The sequence below is a fragment of the Ranitomeya imitator genome, chromosome 4 (assembly GCF_032444005.1).
Source record: "Ranitomeya imitator isolate aRanImi1 chromosome 4, aRanImi1.pri, whole genome shotgun sequence".
Taxonomy (NCBI): Eukaryota; Metazoa; Chordata; class Amphibia; order Anura; family Dendrobatidae; genus Ranitomeya; species Ranitomeya imitator.
Genome location: NC_091285.1, coordinates 672,835,896 through 672,857,322, shown reverse-complemented (window position 1 = coordinate 672,857,322; position 21,427 = coordinate 672,835,896). Strand labels below are relative to the sequence as shown.

The 21,427-nt window shown below is 42.9% G+C and overlaps 1 protein-coding gene across 1 annotated transcript in view; it reads left to right on the top strand.

Moving 5' to 3' along the window:
* LOC138674679 (A.superbus venom factor 1-like) overlaps positions 1-21,427 on the top strand; it is a 372,946-nt gene that overhangs the window by 180,152 nt on the left and 171,367 nt on the right. The window contains exons 20-25 of the mRNA XM_069762494.1: positions 220-359; positions 597-809; positions 1,475-1,541; positions 4,301-4,387; positions 10,425-10,628; positions 20,888-20,963. Coding sequence (XP_069618595.1) covers positions 220-359; positions 597-809; positions 1,475-1,541; positions 4,301-4,387; positions 10,425-10,628; positions 20,888-20,963 — 787 coding nt within the window. The remainder of the gene's footprint in view (positions 1-219; positions 360-596; positions 810-1,474; positions 1,542-4,300; positions 4,388-10,424; positions 10,629-20,887; positions 20,964-21,427) is intronic.

Below are 21,427 nucleotides of genomic sequence, written 5' to 3'. Positions count from 1 at the left end.
CCAGGGGCGCAGCCTGTGGGCTGATGCATTAGGGACAGGCATCTCACATGGAACCTATTATACATACATATAACTGCACAACATTTTCTGGGTGCTGAGTGGTTGCGTAACACGTAACACTGTAAATCTTTAGTAACTAGAAATTTGGTGATCGGTCACCTTGAAAAGTCACGATTAGAAAACAGTTAAGATTATGAATAATTTCTGTCTTGTATGCAGGTATTTGTGTTGCCGAGCCTTATGAGATCCAGGTAAAGCCCAAATTATTTATTGACCTAAAGGTCCCATATTCCATTGTGAGAAATGAGCAGGTAGAAATTCGAGCAGTAATTTACAACTATGGACAGGACAAGGTGAAGGTAAGAAGTTACGTCTGAGGGTTCCACAACTATGTTTTATTTCTTAAATTATCAAGGAGCATCAGAAAACTTTATTGGACTGGTTCTTGATTTTTTTACACCTTCGTACAGTATCTCTAGATGAAAGTCCATTGTTCTTGATGTTCTTTATATCCTTCATAGTTGAGTTTATTAACAAAAATCTTCATTGAAATTCAAGTTTTCATATTGTCTGAAATATTCATGTCTTTGTCTCAGGTACGAGTGGATCTAATGCACAATCCAGAGTTTTGTAATCTGTCTACAGGCAGGAAGAATTATCAGCAGATTGTAAATATTGAAGCGCAGTCTTCTGTAGCTGTTCCTTTTACTCTTATCCCTTTGAGCCTGGGTTATCATGCCGTTCAGGTGAAGGCTTCCATTTTTGGACAGTTTGTGGCAGATGGAGTCACAAAGGAACTGAAGGTTGTTGTACGTAACCATGACATATGTCTATGTATTCTACATTACATAAAATGTGATTATAAAAAGTGGTGAAGCTAGTAATGATTATCAGATTCATATTAGTGAAGAGCGAATGTACTCGTTACTCGAGATTTCCGAGCATGCTCGGGTGGTCTCCGAGCATTTTGGATGTGCTCGGAGATTTAGTTTATGTCCTCGCAGCTGCATGATTTGCAGCTGTTAGACAAATTGAATACATGTGGGGATTCCCTAGCAAACAAGCAACCCCCACATGTATTCAGGCTGTCTAGCAGGCGCAAATCATGTAGCTGCTGGGACACAAACTAAATCTCTGAGGACATCCAAAATACTCGGAGACCACCCGAGCATGCTCGGAAATCTAGAGTAACGAGTACATTCGCTCTTCACATCAGTATTTCATGGCTACCTGATGTAAACCCGGTAATTTGCCTCCTATCTGCTAAAATCCCTGGCTTCTCCTCTGACTTGTAGACCTGATGAGATGTTATTATTCAGGAATTATGTTACGCTGAGCCTACTAATCAGATGAGGTGATGTCGGCAGCTAGAAGGTAGTTTGCAAGACCCCTATCCAGATGTGACACCGTGGCCACTGGATCAGGGCTTTCGTGTTGATCAACTAATCTCCAATATCTTTACATTGTATTTCAGCCTGAAGGTGTTCGCATTATAAAAAATGTAAAATTGGTGACACTGGAACCACAGGTCAACGGAACAGGTGAGTCCAATGTTATGAACGATTTTGGTCTTCTACTGACTGTAGGGTAACAAGGAGCGGAGGCAAGTAGACTAGAACAGGAGCATATATTATATCACAGACGAGTTTGTCTGTGTCTGGATTTAGCTCTTATGTGCTATTTTGGTAAACCCGATAGATCACCAGAATGAGGGTCTCCTATTCCTGTGGAATTGTTGAGGTGAAGAGGTGGCTATCATGTGTTCAGTGATTTTCATTGTAGTTTATGGCAGTAAAATAGCAAGCTAGAATGCAAGATCTTTTCACTTATTCAGTGAGAACAAGGAAGAGAAAAACTTTAAATCTCCCATAAGGTTTGAGTCCTTGAAGTACAGTAGAATTAATCCAGCATCTATCATACATTCACAACATACACTTTTGGAATAAATGTCTCATACGGTAATACCCCTTTTTTTTGCAGACCTTGTGCTCAATCAATTTAACTCTAGGCCAGAAAAAAAGTTTGTACATTCATGGACTAAAGTGAGTCAAAAGGTACCGTCACACTAAGCGACGCTGCAGCGATGCCGACAACGATGTCGATCGCTGCAGCGTTGCTGTTTGGTCGCTGGAGAGCTGTCACACAGACAGCTCTCCAGCGACCAATGATGCCGAAGTCCCCGGGTAACCAGGGTAAACATCGGGTTACTAAGCGTAGGGCCGTGCTTAGTAACCCAATGTTTACCCTGGTTACCGTTGTAAATGTAAAAAAAAAACCACTACATACTTACATTCCCGGTGTCTGGTCATGTCCCTCGCGCTCAGCTTCCAGCACTGACTTTACCGCTGGCCGGCGCTCACCAGTCAGTGTGGGAAGCTGACGGCGAGGGACCTGACCAGACACCGGGAATGTAAGTATGTAGTGGTTTTTTTTTACATTTACAACGGTAACCAGGGTAAACATCGGGTTACTAAGCGCGGCCCTGCGCTAAGTAACCCGATATTTACCCTGGTTACCAGTGAAGACATCGCTGGATCGGCGTCACACACGTCGATTCAGCGATGTCAGCGGGAAGTCCAGTGACAAAATAAAGTTCTGGACTTTCCCCAGCGACCAACGATCTCCCAGCAGGGGCCTGATCGTTGGTAGCTGTCACACATAACAATTTTGTTAACGATATCGTTGCTACGTCACAAAAAGCAACGATATCGTTAACGATATCGTTAACGATATCGTTCAGTGTGACGGTACCTTAAGGGAGAACATTTCTCTTTGTGGAGAGTGTCATTTCTGACATGTCAGTGTAAGAAGACTAATAGGCCAAACATTGCTTACCTGGGAAATGATCCTCTTCTCCAAAAGAGAGAGGATTTGATCTCTGGTGCCATCCATTAGTTGTAAGAATCCTAAAAATCAATTTCAATCCTATAACAAGTCTTGCTACATGACTTAGGAGAAGAAGCCAAACCAGAAGCTCCATTTGCAGACACATGTTTAGGAGTGTTGCCCTCTACTCAGTGCAAAGCAGGAGATCTGATTCAGGTAGATGAGAAGCCATTGTCTGGTTGTCTAAGGGAGAACGTTTTCTTTTTAGAGAGTGACATTCCATGACGTGCTGGTGTAAAGAGACTTATAGGCCATGCATTGCGTCTCTTTGAAATTAAATATACAAATAGGCTATTTTCATATTTAATTTCCCAGAGAATCATTGCATGACCTATAAGTCTCCTTACAGTGGCACGTCAGGCATGTCACTTTCCACAAGGAGAAACATTTTCTCCATAAAATAACAATTTTTGGACGTCTTTTCTACAAATACAACATTGCGATGTTCCTCTGTTATTCCTGAATTGACAGTTGTGTGTTACTAGGTGTGGTTGTGTCTCCATCACACTGTCCAATTTGTGCTAATTGAGTCAGACTGTTGGGGACACACCCATTTGTTAGAGGAATAGCTATACCCAGTTGTCAATTTATGAAAGCACTAGAGATGAGTAGATAAGGCAAAATTAGAATTCGCCTGTTAGCATGACTTTTCCTAGGAAACTTGATTCGTGGGGAAGTTGTTCTCCGTAAATTTAATATTCTGTATTATGCTCTGGGGTATTTTTAAAGCAAAGAGTATAATAAACATAATATGTAAAAAAATAAAATAAAATATTCTTATATTTACCTCACCACTGACCTCTCCAGCCCCTCTACTCTTCACTGTCACCCAGCCGATCCTTGTGTCATTTTCAGGTCGGCGACGGCAGCATTGACTTTCCCATGGCCACAGTCACTAGGCCAAGGTTTCCGGATTTGCTAACTCTGAAAAGGTCCTGCGCATGCACCTCCAAAGGTTGCTGTAACATCATTGGCTGCGACTTTTGCAGGCGCATGCACGGAACCCTCTTGAGCCTAGCAAACCCCTAAATCTTGGCCTAGTGACGGAGACCCCGGGGATTTCAATGCTACCAACGCTGATGCTAAGATGTGATGAGGACCAGATGATTGTTGGTGACTAGTGGAGGGGCTGGCAGGGTGAGTATAAGGATTTTTTTCCTTTTTTAACATTTTGATAGCCTTTTATGAATAAGAAGCATCGCAGGCAGTTGCTGCCATCTTGCTTGATCCACGCGGAAAGGAATTACAAAAAGTCCACCATTTTGCAAATGCGAATAGAATTCATTTCCAGTTATTTCTTTTTTTGCCCATCTATAGTCGGGTCAATTGATAGGAGCTTTATGATATATTGTATTTGATGAGTATGATTAACACATAACTAATAATAGACTGATCTGTTGTTTACCACCAATAGATGGCGTTCAGGTAGAGACCGTGCCCGCACTGGATGAGAAAGGCATTGTGCCTGGCACAGAGGTTGAAACAATTGTGACTATTCAAGGTAAAATAAAATAATTTTTATTGTACTTGTGCCGCAGTTATACATTCTTCAGAGATAACCACCATGCACCTCCCCAGTGCCGGGAAAAACACATAGTATCACGACCTTCTGGCTTCTGGCGTTTGCATGCTCGCAAACGCCAGAAGCCTGACAAACAAGATGGAAGAACTAGAAGCAGAAATATCTACAGGTAACTTTGACATAGTGGGAATAACCGAGACATGGTTAGATGAAAACTATGACTGGGCAGTTAACTTACAGGGTTACAGTCTGTTTAGAAAGGATCGTAAAAATCGGAGAGGAGGAGGGGTTTGTCTCTATGTAAAGTCTTGTCTAAAGTCCACTTTAAGGGAGGATACTAGTGAAGGAAATGAGGATGTCGAGTCCATATGGGTCGAAATTCATGGAGGGAAAAATGGTAACAAAATTCTCATTGGGGTCTGTTACAAACCCCCAAATATAACAGAAACCATGGAAAGTCTACTTCTAAAGCAGATAGATGAAGCTGCAACCCATAATGAGGTCCTGGTTATGGGGGACTTTAACTACCCGGATATTAACTGGGAAACAGAAACCTGTGAAACCCATAAAGGCAACAGGTTTCTGCTAATAACCAAGAAAAATTATCTTTCACAATTGGTGCAGAATCCAACCAGAGGAGCAGCACTTTTAGACCTAATTCTATCTAATAGACCTGACAGAATAACAAATCTGCAGGTGGTCGGGCATCTAGGAAATAGCGACCACAATATTGTACAGTTTCACCTGTCTTTCACTAGGGGGACTTGTCAGGGAGTCACAAAAACACTGAACTTTAGGAAGGCAAAGTTTGACCAGCTTAGAGATGCCCTTAATCTGGTAGACTGGGACAATATCCTCAGAAATAAGAATACAGATAATAAATGGGAAATGTTTAAGAACATCCTAAGTAGGCAGTGTAAGCGGTTTATACCTTGTGGGAATAAAAGGACTAGAAATAGGAAAAACCCAATGTGGCTAAACAAAGAAGTAAGACAGGCAATTAACAGTAAAAAGAAAGCATTTGCACTACTAAAGCAGGATGGCACCATTGAAGCTCTAAAAAACTATAGGGAGAAAAATACTTTATCTAAAAAACTAATTAAAGCTGCCAAAAAGGAAACAGAGAAGCACATTGCTAAGGAGAGTAAAACTAATCCCAAACTGTTCTTCAACTATATCAATAGTAAAAGAATAAAAACTGAAAATGTAGGCCCCTTAAAAAATAGTGAGGAAAGAATGGTTGTAGATGACGAGGAAAAAGCTAACATATTAAACACCTTCTTCTCCACGGTATTCACGGTGGAAAATGAAATGCTAGGTGAAATCCCAAGAAACAATGAAAACCCTATATTAAGGGTCACCAATCTAACCCAAGAAGAGGTGCGAAACCGGCTAAATAAGATTAAAATAGATAAATTTCCGGGTCCGGATGGCATACACCCACGAGTACTAAGAGAACTAAGTAATGTAATAGATAAACCATTATTTCTTATTTTTAGGGACTCTATAGCGTCAGGGTCTGTTCCGCAGGATTGGCGCATAGCAAATGTGGTGCCAATATTCAAAAAGGGCTCTAAAAGTGAACCTGGAAATTATAGGCCAGTAAGTCTAACCTCTATTGTTGGTAAAATATTTGAAGGGTTTCTGAGGGATGTTATTCTGGATTATCTCAATGAGAATAACTGTTTAACTCCATATCAGCATGGGTTTATGAGAAATCGCTCCTGTCAAACCAATCTAATAAGTTTTTATGAAGAGGTAAGCTATAGGCTGGACCACGGTGAGTCATTGGACGTGGTCTATCTCGATTTTTCCAAAGCGTTTGATACCGTGCCGCACAAGAGGTTGGTACACAAAATGAGAATGCTTGGCCTGGGGGAAAATGTGTGTAAATGGGTTAGTAACTGGCTTAGTGATAGAAAGCAGAGGGTGGTAATAAATGGTATAGTCTCTAACTGGGTCGCTGTGACCAGTGGGGTACCGCAGGGGTCAGTATTGGGACCTGTTCTCTTCAACATATTCATTAATGATCTGGTAAAGGTTTAAACAGTAAAATATCGATATTTGCAGATGATACAAAACTATGTAAAGCAGTTAATACAAGAGAAGATAGTATTCTGCTACAGATGGATCTGGATAAGTTGGAAACTTGGGCTGAAAGGTGGCAGATGAGGTTTAACAATGATAAATGTAAGGTTATACACATGGGAAGAAGGAGTCAATATCACCATTACACACTGAATGGGAAACCACTGGGTAAATCTGACAGGGAGAAGGACTTGGGGATCCTAGTTAATGATAAACTTACCTGGAGCAGCCAGTGCCAGGCAGCAGCTGCCAAGGCAAACAGGATCATGGGGTGCATTAAAAGAGGTCTGGATACACATGATGAGAGCATTATACTGCCTCTGTACAAATCCCTAGTTAGACCGCACATGGAGTACTGTGTCCAGTTTTGGGCACCGGTGCTCAGGAAGGATATAATGGAACTAGAGAGAGTACAAAGGAGGGCAACAAAATTAATAAAGGGGATGGGAGAACTACAATACCCAGATAGATTAGCGAAATTAGGATTATTTAGTCTAGAAAAAAGACGACTGAGGGGCGATCTAATAACCATGTATAAGTATATAAGGGGACAATACAAATATCTCGCTGAGGATCTGTTTATACCAAGGAAGGTGACGGGCACAAGGGGGCATTCTTTGCGTCTGGAGGAGAGAAGGTTTTTCCACCAACATAGAAGAGGATTCTTTACTGTTAGGGCGGTGAGAATCTGGAATTGCTTGCCTGAGGAGGTGGTGATGGCGAACTCAGTCGAGGGGTTCAAGAGAGGCCTGGATGTCTTCCTGGAGCAGAACAATATTGTATCATACAATTATTAGGTTCTGTAGAAGGACGTAGATCTGGGGATTTATTATGATGGAATATAGGCTGAACTGGATGGACAAATGTCTTTTTTCGGCCTTACTAACTATGTTACTATGTTACTATGACCTAACATCATGATCTACTGTTTGGCTAAGCCAAGTAAAAGTGTAGGAAAACATCCTGTAGACAAGACTTTAACCGGTTTATCAAGATCAGATGATATGGCTTTATATGTTTATTGGAAATATACTCTTAAAGGGTTATGTTCTCTTTAACAAGATGAGAATATCAGGTTGGCTAACACTATTAAACTGCAGATATATTGTTAATCTGAAGATTAATGGCATTAGAAAGGTGTCTGGCCTTCTTACTAAAAGCTTGGCTGTAAACACTTTGATTGACAGCCAAGTCTGTAGTGTATCAGTGCAGAGGCAGCTGTCCATCAAAGTGCCGGGGTGTGATTACAGAGCTTTCCCCAATGGCCCAATGATGCCAACGCTAACTGTCAATCTTCAATGAAAGAATAAGAAAGATTAGATAACCCTTTTAAACGCATAACACAATATCATTTACATGTACGTGATGATGGTCTTGGGCCATAGCTGTTAACTATTTAAACACCACTATTATTTAAATGGAACATGACAAGATTACAGGGTACAATGGCATACAATGGCAGCTGAAGGTCCCTGTCGACGCCATTTTCTTAATCTTCTGAAGCTCAGCCGTATGCTGAGCTTCAAAACAGACTGACATTTGATGCAATTTGATGATTGCAGGTTGAAATCCCCTAAAGGAACAAAAAAAAAATTTTTTTTTTTAAAATGAAAACAAAAATTAAAAATATAATATTTCAAATCACCCCTCTTTTCCCCAATTGAATATACATAAAGAAGTAAAAAAATAAAATAAAATAAACATATTACTTAACACAGGATTAGTAACAGTTTTGTCTATGAAAATTTAAAATTAATTAACCTGATAGGTAAAAGCAAAAGCAAGAATAAAAAGCAAAACACCAGAAATTTATTTTGGAGGGTAATTATTACGGTACTCCTCCCTAAAAAAATGAAAAATGAATTAAAAACATTATCAAAATGTTATACATATCCAAAAATGGTAATCATTAAACCGTCAGCTTGTCACGCAAAAAAACAGGCCCTCACCCAGATCAATGAATGCAAAGACAATGGGATTCCGACAATGGTGACACAAATCCCAAATTTGTTTTTTTTAACAATTTTCAGATTTTTTTCCTTTTATTCCCCTAACCCCTTCATGACCTTGGGATTTTCCGTTTTTCCGTGCTCGTTTTTCGCTCCCCTCCATCCCAGAGCCATAACTTTTTTATTTCTCCGTCAATTTGGCCATGTGAGGGCTTATTTATTGCGGGACGAGTTGTACTTTTGAAAGGCATCATTGGTTTTACCATGTTGTGTACTAGAAAACGGGAAAAAAATTCCAAATGCGGTGAAATTGCAAAAAAAGTGAAATCCCACACTTATTTTTTGCTTGGCTTTTTTGCTAGGTTCACTAAATACTAAAAATGACCTGACATTATGATTCTCCAGGTCATTACGAGTTCATAGACACCTAACATGACTAGGTTATTTTTTATCGAAGTGGTGAAAACAAATTCCAAACTTTGCTAAAAAAAAAAATTGTGCCATTTTCCAATACTCGCAGCGTCTCCATTTTTCGTGATCTGGGGTCAGGTGAGGGCTTATTTTTTTGTGTGCCGAGCTGGTGTTTTTAATGATAGCATTTTGGTGCAGATACGTTCTTTTGAATACCCGTTATTGCATTTTAATTCAATGTCGCGGCGACTAAAAAAACAAAATTCTGGTGTTTTGAATTGTTTTCTCGCTACGCCGTTTAGCGATCAGAAAAATGCTTTTTTTTATTGATAGATCAGGCGATTCTGAACACGGTGATACCAAATATGTGTAGGTTCGATTTTTTTTTTATTGATTTATTTTGAATGGGGCGAAAGGGGGGTGATTTAAACTTTTATATTTTTTTTTTATTTTTTTCACTTTTTTTTATTTTTTTTCAACTTTTGACATGCTTCCATAGCCTCCATGGGAGGCTAGAAGCAGGCACAGCACGATCGCCACTGATACATAGCAGCGATCTTATGTTCGCTGCTATGTAGCAGAAAATCAGGTGTGCTATGAGCGCCGACCACAGAGTGGCGCTCACAGCTACCGGCGATCAGTAACCATAGAGGTCTCAAGGACCTCTATGGTTACTATTCAGAAGCATCGCCGACCTCCGATCATGTGACGGGGTCGGCGATGCGATCATTTCCGGCCGCCCTGCCGGAAGCGGTAGTTAAATGCCGCTGTCTGCGTTTGACAGCGGCATTTAACTAGTTAATAGGCACGGGCACATCGCAATTCTGCCCGCGCCTATTACGGGCACATGTCAGCTGTTCAAAACAGCTGACATGTCCCGGCTTTGATGCGGGCTCACCGCAGGAGCCCGCATCAAAGCGGGGCTTCTGACTTCGGACGTACTATCCCGTCCGAGGTCAGAAAGGGGTTAAATTTAAAAAATCTATACAAGTTTGGTATTGCCATAATTATACTGATCTGGAGAATCATGACTCAAACTAACTATTACCACAGAATGTATGTCGTAAAAACAAAACACAAAGCAAACATGGCAGAATTGTAGCTTTTTCTCAATTTCACAAAATTTAGAATTTTTTTTTACCATTTTTCAGTACATTGAATGGTAAAATGAATGGAGTCATTTAAAATTACATCTCATCTCGCAAACAACAAGCCTTTATATGGCTGTGTGGACAAAAAAGATAAAACAAATGATGGCTCTTGGAAGAAGGGGAGGGATAAAAAAAAAAGCGCAAAAATGAAAATTGACTGAAAATGGAAAAGGTTAAAATAGAAATCTGATTGAGAATGTTATAAATATGATGCTAAAGAAACAGTTCAGCCTAAGGGGTTGAGTATCTTAAGAGATCTTCAGATATTCAGTGGGCATCTACACAGTATTATTTTATTTTTCATATAGAATAACTTTTTTATTTTTATTAATATAATTTTTCTATGGTGATAATTTTTAGACTATAATTGGCTTCCTATGTCTTATGCATACAATTATATTTCATAAATCAATTTAGGAAACTCATTCGGCCAAATGGAGGAGAATGTAATTGATGGCTCCCTTCTTAGTCATCTGATTGTTGTTCCACGGGGTTCTGGAGAATCAAACATGATCCTTCTGACTCCTACAGTAATTGCAACCATTTATCTTGATGCCACCAACCAGTGGGATAGAATTGGTGTAAATCGAAGACATGGAGCCATCAAGATGATCTACCAGGGTAAGTAAATTAGAAGAAACTCATGAAATTCATAAAATTTCTTTTTCAAGTTCAGAATTCAACCTTGTATTGTACCTCTTTTACTCAAACCTATAGCACCCCATCACACACCTACTGCATAATCACATGGTGTCCATGGATTGCTTTGGCAGCTGAGAGTCTAACAATGGCCCACAGGGTCAGAGTGTGATCTAATTCTCTTGGATGAGGAGAAGATGGAGATAAAAATGTCTCCATATTTCTATTGTGTCAGTCTATGAAAATTCGAGTGCAGTCCGATGTTTTCCACACACTCATTGACTTGCATGGCCGAGTGCCATTCGAATATTGGATCTAACATGGGCAGGTTGCAATTTTTTTCCCTATTGGAGGAAAACAATCAGACTTGTGCATGGCCCCATAGCATAACATTTGCCTGGGTGTGGTCTGATGTTTGTTGGATCACTAGTAAAATATGCTCATCTGCACGAGCCCTAAGAGGCATCATATACTGCAACATAGGAAACTGGTCATACTGAAATTTTGTCAGGACTGCTCCTTATCTGTTATTAAGACTTATGAATCTTATAATGTTATATTTTTTACTTTTCATTTTGATGATGAAGCTAAAAAAATATGTAACACCTCCACTGGGAACTGTCAGGGTAGCTAACTGGTATGTTGGGACTTACAGACACTAAGAAGAGCTTTGCAGCTGCTGTTAGACGGGGACTTATTAGCAGATTTTCCCCTGAGCTGCAGTGTACTTAGATTCCCAGGGACCCTTGTTTCAGTCAGATGACACAGCCCGGATTGGAGGAGGAGGGACTTGGAGGGAGGAGCTGAGCAGAAAGTGAAAGCAAAAGTTCAGAGAAAGAAGCGCGCGTGGAAACTTGCTGTGAGAGACTGAGCACGGCGGATTTGCATCACTCAACGCTGCAGTGTTGCTGTCCCCTCGGATATACCCGCACTGCTGGAGAGAGCGCGGCTTGTTTTTACCCTCCGAAGCAAGTTACATCAAGAACTTAGAGAGTTCTGCCGGCACTCCCACCGTATAAAGGCCTGAACCCGGCCGCCCCAGCTGGTGTCCAGAGACTTATCCGACCGTTGGAGACGCGCAGTGAGTTCCCTTCTGAGACTTGTGGTTCTACCAGCGCTATTTACAGTGAGTACACTACAGCCCAGACTATTGCCATTCATATTCATCTAAGTGCACCAACTATTCTAATTTGCGCACCAACATCCGCAGCAACTGGGCCCCAATGTTTGAACTGAGTAAATCCAGAAGAGAAAAAAAAAAACCTGCTGTGTTATACTTGCAGGGTTGAAGTAGAATTAGAGTGAGATGTGTATATGACCTTGACAGAGCACAGTTACTTGTATTGCATGTCATTCTCTTAAATCCATCTCATTTATGCTGCATAGCAATAAACCTGTTAAACTGTTTTACTCCTGATCCCTCTGTGTACTGAGTGTGGCAGGGGCTTCCTGAGTCAGCCCCTGGCAGAAGATAATAATCCTTCTGCAGTCCCAGAGAGAGAGCTCCAATTGAGATTCGGGTGGAGGCACTGCGCCCTGGAGAGGTGAGACCCTCCATAACACCCAGTGTACCGTGGTAGCTCTAAAGGGGTGTTACAGTGGAGGGATTGCTGAGATCCAGAACTAACACAGGAGTATTTACTATGGAGACTTTAACAGAACGAGAAGTGTATTTGTGGTGTGAAGAGATGGATGTTCCCGCCAAACAAAGCTTTGCAGTGAGTGGTGAGCACTGTAATGCGTCTGATGAAGAGATACTGAAAATAGTTAACCGACTCACTGAACTTGCCCACCCTAAAGTGATCGACCGCTGGAAGGAAAAGGGGGGACAGTTACCCACAGCCCTGAATTCAAGGCAGATCTTGAGGAAAGAATACTTCCCATCCATGGTAGCCGTGTCTTCAGAGTATGGTCGACAATGGCAGATCACTTGGCTTACGGAGTCCGAAGTTGAGACCCGGCAACCGGAATCAACCACTCAGCCTAGAAAGACTAGTATAGGTCCGCCCTCTACTCCACCTAGATTCCATCATGAAGAGACAGAGGCCCCTGCTGATGTGCTTATGACAGCTATGGAAAAGTTAGTCAGTCAGTTTGCCAAGATGCAGCCAGAAGGGAACTACCGTCGTCTAAGAACTTTCTCGGGGGCCCTCCCCACCCTGCTGGAGAAGGATATGATACTTGGAGGGATGTCACTTTACAGTGTCTAGAAGAGTGGCAGTGCACTGATGCTGTAAAGAAGCAGAGAATATTAGAGAGTTTGAAGGTTACTGCTATGGAAGTGGTGCAGGCTGCTTGGCGGAGCAAGCCTCTGGCAACTTATCAAGATTATGTGAGTGCTTTAGAAGATGCTTTTGGATCCCCTGAGGATGCTACTGATCTACTCTATAAACTCCGTACCACCTACCAACAGCCAGATGAAAAGATGTCCGACTATCTATACCGACTAGATAAGCTGGTTCATAGAATAGCATCTAAAGTTGGAGTCAACCCTAAAGAAGTTGATCAGTGTCGTCTGGAACAAGTACTCAGAGGAGCTCTTACTCATGATCCAATTGCCCAGTGGATAAGGTCTTGTGATAGAGAGAAGATTCCGGGTTCTTTTCATGAGTTGCTTAAGGAAGTTCGGAAGGAAGAGGTTATTTTGGCCGCAAGAGAGAAGACATCCCCTCGGGTGACTACTGTTGCCTTGAAGCCAGCAGCCGACTGCCGAGAGATAGAACTGTTGAAAGTCATCGAGAAACAGGGGGAGCAGATTACACAACTGTTAAGTGCTCAGGCCAAGATAATACAGTGGCTACAAAGTGCTGCGGAGGTAGCCGAGAAGCAAACCCTGGTTTCAGAAAGAGAGAATGATGACCTCTGTAGAGTAGAGAGTAGGAAACCAGAAGGGTGCTTTGTCTATCGGAGTCCAGGCCATATAGCTCATCAGTGTCCAAAGAGGTGGAGCCCAAAGAACTCTTCACATCTTCCCCCTCACACTCAGAGGCAGTCGGGAAATGGGAAAGGGGGCCAGTAGAACCCCATACTGAGCCCCCATCAACAACTAAGACCTACTCTACTGCCCAGCTCCAATAGTGCCTCATCGAAAACCCTGTCTGAAGGTTTAGTGGGACCATCCCCACATGTCCCCGCATATATCAATGGTTAACCTTGCACAGTATTGCTGGATAGCGGGTCTCAAGTATCCATCATCTTCGAAGAATGGTATAAGAGATATTTATCCAACATGCCTCTGAAACCGTTGTCTGGACTCATGGTGTGGGGACTGAGTGAGCACAACTACCCCTACAGAGGATACGTATCCATGACGCTACAATTCCTAAAGACTGTTTTTGGAGTGAATAAAGAGATACCCATCATAGTGCTAATCTTCCCAGAGGCCGAGGCAAATGAGAGACCAACACCTGTCATAGTGGGAACAGATGCCAACATCTTCCGTGCGTTAGCTCAGTGGTGTCGGGAAGTTGGGGGAGAAAATTACTTGCAGACCCTATCCATCCACCCAGTCTGCCTGGAGGCCCATGTGAGAACGGAGGAGGAGAAGAGGGAACTACAGCTTGAAAGCTTTGACCTTTGTTTTGAAGGAAGTGAGCTAAAAGGAGAAGAGAGGGAGTTGGTCATTGACAGCCTGATGATGCGGGGTGCAGTTTTTTCTCTAGGTGAAAGGGACATGGGCCTCACCAAGGAGTGGAGCATCGCATTCGGCTGAAGGATCAAAAGCCTTTTTGAGAGAGATTCCAAAGATTGGCCCCGGCGGATATCAAAGATGTCAGGCAGCGTCTACGCGGTATGTTAGACACAGAAGTCATCATAGAGTCCAGTAGCCCCTATGTTTCCCCCATCGTGAAAGCTCGAAAGAAAAATGGAGCTATTCGGATGTGTGTGGATTATCGTACCTTGAATAAACGTACAATCTCTGTTGTGAATTCTGCTTTTGGGCTCCCTCCGGTGGTTGTAGGTGGTAATGCAGTTGTCTCTGGGCTGCAGTCCTGGACAGGTGTATCTACTGATTGCAGTTCTGACTGGAGTATTTAGGTTTGCAGGACTCATTAGTCCTTGCCAGTTGTCAATGTTTCTTGGGAAGGATTTGATCTCTGTCTGGCTTCTCCTGCTTAGCTGCCAATTCAGCAAAGATAAGTGTCTGTTTCTTTTTCTATGGCACACAAGCTGTGTGCTTGTTTTTGATTGTATTCCTGCTCTGAGTTTAATAGTCTCTGGAGTTGCAGATATACGTTCCACGTCTTTAGTTAGATGGAGGAATTTTTGTATAATCTGCTGTGGATATTTTTGGAAGGGTTTTAATACTGACCGCACAGAACTCTGTCCTATCCTTTCCTATTTTAGCTAGAGCGGCCTCTTGTGCTAAATCCTTTTTTCTGACTGTGTGTGTCTTTCCTCTCCTACTCACAGCCAATATTTGTGGGGGGCTGCCTATCCTTTGGGGTTCTGCTCTGAGGCAAGATAGTATTCCTATTTCCATCTTTAGGGGTATTTAGTCCTCCGGCTGTGACGAGGTGTCTAGGGCTTGTTAGGTACACCCCACGGCTACTTCTAGTGCGGTGTTAAGATCAGGATTTGCGGTCAGTATAGTTACCACCTACTCCAGTGAAAGTTTTCATGCTGCTCCAAGGTCACCGGATCATAACAGATCCCTGACCAGTACACTGTGCCCCAAATCGATGAAGCTTTGGATTGCCTGCAAGGGAGCCAATGGTTTTCTGTGTTAGATCTCCGGAGTGGCTACTATCAGATACCCATGTCAAAAGAAGATCAAGAGAAGACCGCTTTTATCTGCCCCATTGGGTTTTTTGAGTTTCAGAGACTGCCTCAAGGACTGACAGGCGCTCCGGCCACTTTTCAGAGATGTATGGACAAAGTAGTGGGGGACATGTAGTTATGTGAGGTCCTGGTTTATCTAGATGATCTTATTGTTTTTGGGATGACTCTGGGAGAACACAACCAGCGATTGTTCAAGGTGCTGGATCGGTTGAAGGAGGCTGAGTTGAAGTTGTCCCTTGACAAGTGCTGGATTTGCCAGATGACTGTGAAATATGTGGGGCACATAGTCAGCAGAGAAGGAATTTCCACCGACCTCGTCAAAGTGGAGGCTGTTGTAAACTGGCCTAAGCCCACCAAACAGAGGGAGCTTGGGTCCTTTTTAGGATTTTGCGGATACTATCGAAGATTTGTACCCCAGTATTCTCGGATTGCGAAGCCGTTAACTGCCCTTACCCAGGGGTATCCCCCTTCCGGGAGGATAGCCCACTCCTCAAGGTCAAGAAAGAGGGTCTAATTCAAAGTTCATGAACTTTTTGGGAAAAGATGGACAACTGCATGCGACGAGGCATTCGAGAAACTGAAGTCATGCTTGACTCAAACCCCAGTGTTGGCCTATGCAGACCCCAGTAAACCATATTTGCTACATGTAGATGCTTCTCTTGACGGACTAGGAGGGATTCTCTATCAAGACCATGATGGCTGTCTGCGTCCCGTTTACTACATTAGTTGAGGATTGACTCCCAGTGAACGCAACTACCCAGCTCACAAACTGGAGTTTCTGGCTTTGAAATGGGCCATAGTGGACATGCTGCATGACTACCTCTATGGGGTACACTTTGTGGCAAAACTGGATGCCACAGGGAACCGGTGGCTTGCTGCCCTCTCTTTGTACGATTTCAGCTTAAAGTATCGACCGGGGATCAGTAACATTGATGCAGACACACTCTCTCGCCTGCCTAGGGAACCCTTACATGAGGAAGAAGAAGGGGGATGGATAGAGGTCCCTGCCCCTGAGGTGAAGACCCTGTGCCATAGACATCAAACTAATGCTCTCCCTATGCAGGGTTGTGCTGAATTCTTAGGAGTATCCAGTGAAGCACTCCCGTTGTTGTATTGCTGAGTGACAAATGTAACCCCAGACTCGCTCCCTCAACTGACTCGTAATCAAGTCCGAAAGGTGCAGCAGGAGGATCGATCGGGGGGGTAGTCCGATGGTGGGTTAAGAGGGGCTTGAGGCCCAAAAAGAATGCATTACGAACAGAGGAATCTGTTCTGCTGACTCGGCAGCTAGAGTCTCTAGTAGTATGAAATGGACTACTATAACGGGAGACAAAGTGCCAGAAGGGAGGAGTCCGCTGACAGCTGGTGTTACCCACCCGATTTCGGAGGATGGTCATGAAGTCCCTGCATGATGACCATGGACATCTTGGCACCGAAAAGACCACGAGTCTTGTGGCTGACCGATTTTACTGGCCTTGGATGAAGGCGGATGTTGAAGAATACTGCAAATCATGCTCCAGGTGTGTGTTGAGAAAAACCTTGCCTTTGAGAACAGCCCCTCTGATGAACATTACCTGTGATGGCCCACTTGAGCTAGTGTGCATTGATTTCCTCTCCATCGAGCCTGATGAAAGCAATGTCAGTAATGTGTTAGTGGTTACTGACCATTTCACCCGATATGCCCAAGCCTACCCCACCAAAGATCAAAGGGCAATTACTGTAGCAAAAACATTATGGGAGAAGTTCTTCGTACATTACGGGCTGCCTGCCCGCATCCATAATGATCAAGGAAGGGATTTCGAAAGTAGACTAATCAAGGACTATGTGCCATCTGTGGGATCAAGAAATCCAGAACCACCCCGTATCACCCCCAAAGGGACCCTCAACCTGAGAGGTTCAACCGTACTCTTCTGAACATGTTAGACACTTTGGATCCCAGGAAGAAGGGACAATGGAGCAGGCATGTGAGTCAGTTGGTTCATGCCTACAATTGCACTACAAATGAGTCAACGGGATACTCGCCTTATTTTCTCATGTTTGGAAGAAAAGCCCAGCTACCAGTGGATAATAGTTTTGGGACATCCTTTGACAGTTCTATTGGGAAGACCTACTTAAAATATGTGTCCCAGCTAAAAGAAGATTTGAAAAGAGCTTACAGATTGGCAGGGAAGCGCAATAAGACTCACTACGACTGCAGAGTTCGGGAACAAGTTTTACTGCCTGGAGATATGGAGATAGAGTCCTTATCCAACTTCTAGGTCTTCCTGGGAAGCACAAGCTTGCTGATCGGTGGTGTCCTGACCCTTATGGGGTGATGGAGAAGCTGCCTGGTGTCCCGGCCTACAGAGTGAAGCCCGAGAGAGGGGATGGAGCTGCCAAAACCTATCATCGACACCATTTGTTGCCTGTGGGAAAAAACATCTTTACCGCCATTGCCAACCCCAGGAGGTCATACAACCCTTTCATGCAATAGGAGAAGTCGTAGGTGTCAACAACCACCTCAGCCTGGAGTTGCTTCAGGAGGAAGTGACAGCGAGTCTGGGGATGAATGGGGACCCGACGGTCAATGGAGCTACAGGTGGACCAAGGACCTATGCCCCATAGGCACGGGCCCTGAAGACCAGACTCCTGAAGTGGAAGCACAAAAAAGGGGCATTTGTCAGGAGGTGAGTGCGCTCTGCCCCCCTTTGGGGAGAGTTCAGAAGAGGGACATTTATTAAATGAAGAGATCCACTTGGAGGAGCCCGTTCTGGACAGACAAGACTCGGGTGCGGGGGAGGGGGCCCCTTTAGTACACACTCGTCCCAAACGGGACACTAGGCCACCCATGATGCTGACCTTTGATAGAATGGGACATACCACTGAGGTCTCAATGCTGATACACTTTAATTCAAATTCTGTTTGGCCTTATTTCCCAGTATCTCCCATGTGTCCAGGAGGTGGTTTGTGTGCATGTAAATTTGGTGTTAATCAGGATGCTTTAACCCCCATTCATGTTTCAGGTGGTGAGTCCTCATGTCATGATGGGACACTTTCAATGACTCACCAGGGGGAGAATGTAACACCGGCACTGGGAACTGTCAGGGTAGCTACTGGTATTTTGGGACTTACAGACACTAAGAAGAGCTTTGCAGCTGCCGTTAGACAGGGACCTACAGATATTAGCAGATTTTTCCCTGAGCTGCAGTGGACTACCATTCCCAGGGACCCTTGTTTCAGTCAGATGACACAGCCTGGATTGGAGGAGGAGGGACTTGGAGGGAGGAGCTGGGCAGAAAGTGAAAGCAAAAGTTCAGAGAAAGAAGCGCGCGTGGCAACTTGCTGTGAGAGACTGAGCACGGCGGATTTGCATCCCTCTACGCTGCAGTGTTGCTGTCCCCTCGGATATACCCGCACTGCTGGAGAGAGCGCGGCTTGTTTTTACCCTCCGAAGCAAGTTACATCAAGAACTTGGAGAGTTATGCCGGCACTCCCACCGTATAAAGGCCTGAACCCGGCCGCCCCCAGCTGGTGTCCAGAGACTTATCCGACCGTTGGAGACATGCAGTGAGTCCCTTCGGAGACTTGTGGTTCTACCAGCGCTATTTACAGTGAGTACACTACAGCCCAGACTATTGCTATTCGTATTCATCTAAGTGCACCAACTGTTCTAATTTGCGTGCCAACATCCACGGCAACTGGGCCCCAACATTTGGACTGAGTAAATCCAGAAGAGAAATAAAAAACCCTGCTGCGTTATACTTGCAGGGTTGAAATAGAATTAGAGTGTGATGTATATATGACTTTGACAGAGCAGAGTTACTTGTATTGCATGTTATTCTTTTAAATCCATTTCATTTATGCTGCATAGCAATAAACCTGTTAAACTGTTTTACTCCTGATCCCTGTGAGTGTGTACTGAGTGTGGCAGGGGCTTCCCGAGTCAGCCCCTGGCAGAAGATAATAGTCCTTCTGCAGTCCCAGAGAGAGAGCTCCAATCAAGATTCGGGTGGAGGCACTGCGCCCTGGAGAGGTGAGACCCTCCATAACACCCAGTGTACCGTGGTAGCCCTAAAGGTGTGTTACAAATAGATTATTGATGAGAAAGTCGACTTTCCTATATTAGTATAATACATGCAGAACAAAGACCAACCTTGCGGATACATACATATATATGTTGCTCCCAAAAATCGAAAGTGCCCATTGCACCTGTCACGAGAGCAGAAGGGGCCAAAGCTCCCAGACTTATAGATAAACCTGGGGAGGAAGCTCATTACGCGAAACGCGCGTCGGGGCTCTCTTATGGACACACACGGCAACAGACCTCCTATGGGTAAGCGGCTTATATGACAGTTCGCATGATTTAGATTGTATGCAGGCAGAGTGCTATATGGGGATATATAGTTAGGCTGTAGGGGGCTCCTTCGTTTGGAGTGTATTATTATGACTAGGGACTTAGATCTCTAGCCTTTACCCCCTCTCCCTTATTAGGAACATTACATATCCATGCACTTTTTGTACTATGCCTGTTATTTTACTAGTGCATGCCGTTCTTTTATCTGCACCCATATAATGTTTTTGTGAGGTTTGACTGTTCGTGTCTGCCCATTTGGTCATTCACCATTATCTCGTTCTGTACTGTTTGTTGACTACGCTTTTATATTGTGTATGTTGTCAGTAATTAATAAACATTTTTTCACTTTTTTGCATTATTTATGACAATATGTCTGTTCTTGGGGCAGTACGCTCTTGTTGTTGATAGGTTTATCTATTAGTATATTACATACAGTATTTCCAGAGTATTTCAACATTTAGAAATCTGGGGTTTATCTAAAATTCGTTTTTGGCCTTAAAAATTGTCAAGTAGATAAAGACAAGATTACCTGATGGATATCGTGCTACTGTTTAAAAGATAATATCGACATATTAGACTGGTATAAGGAAGTGGTCACTCTGTGTAGAATGGAGGAGCAGTCTGCAGACTGCAATGGAACAAACAATAAATTTAGAAGGATTTGGAGTGGATGGATTTTATTTTAGGACTCACCTGATTTCCATTATGTGTTGCACTGACTTTTACAGTTACCTAAGAATTTGCGCATTAATATATATATGATTTTAAGGACCCCATTATTCATAGCCCCTTTTTGTTACTTTTTTAATTTTTTTTCCTTTCCTTGTCTTTCTTTCCCTCTTTTTTTATCCTATGTCTTTCTTCTACATAATATAGAGGATACTTCCTTTCTTGAATACCTTGTTGGCATTCGCCATATGGTTACTGTTATTGTCTACCATGGTATGTTTGACGTACTGTTAAAAGTGGTATTCTCATTTTGAATACTAGATATTTTCTATGATTCTATAGATTATCATTTTTCATGTAATATATTTGTTTGTAAAATGTTTAATAAAGTAGATTGAACATAAAAGATAATATCTACCAACTGAATTGGAGAATAATGTGATCCTTATCGTTGCAGGTTATGCACAGCAACTTGTCTACCGTAAAGCAGACAGTTCGTATGCAGCTTTCGTGCAGAGGCCAGCCAGCACTTGGTGAGCACCATCTGTACTGATGTGGGATATTTACAGATCTTTAGAACCATAGACAAGAAAATGTTTGGTCCTTCTCTGTTGATGTAGTGTAGTTACCGATTTTTTTTCTATAGGAAGCAATAGGGCAATTGTAAAACTTCGGCTATCTAGTGCCACATAATACTTATAATGACTAGAGATGAGCAAATATGTTCGAAAAAAGATCGCCAAACATAAATTCGGCATGAATATGGCACCTTCCGATTCGTGATCGGAAACACAAGCAAAATTTTTATAAAATTGTGAAAAATTGGTAACATTCGGTAATGTCAGGGCGCTGTAAATATTCACAATATCCAGACACAACAGCTTGTGTCATTACATGCTGAAAGCATATGTCCCTCTTTATATAAAGATCGGACATCTTTTTTTAGCGCTATTTTGTCACTAGCACAACTCAGAGATGCTGGGCCTGGGTGCTGATA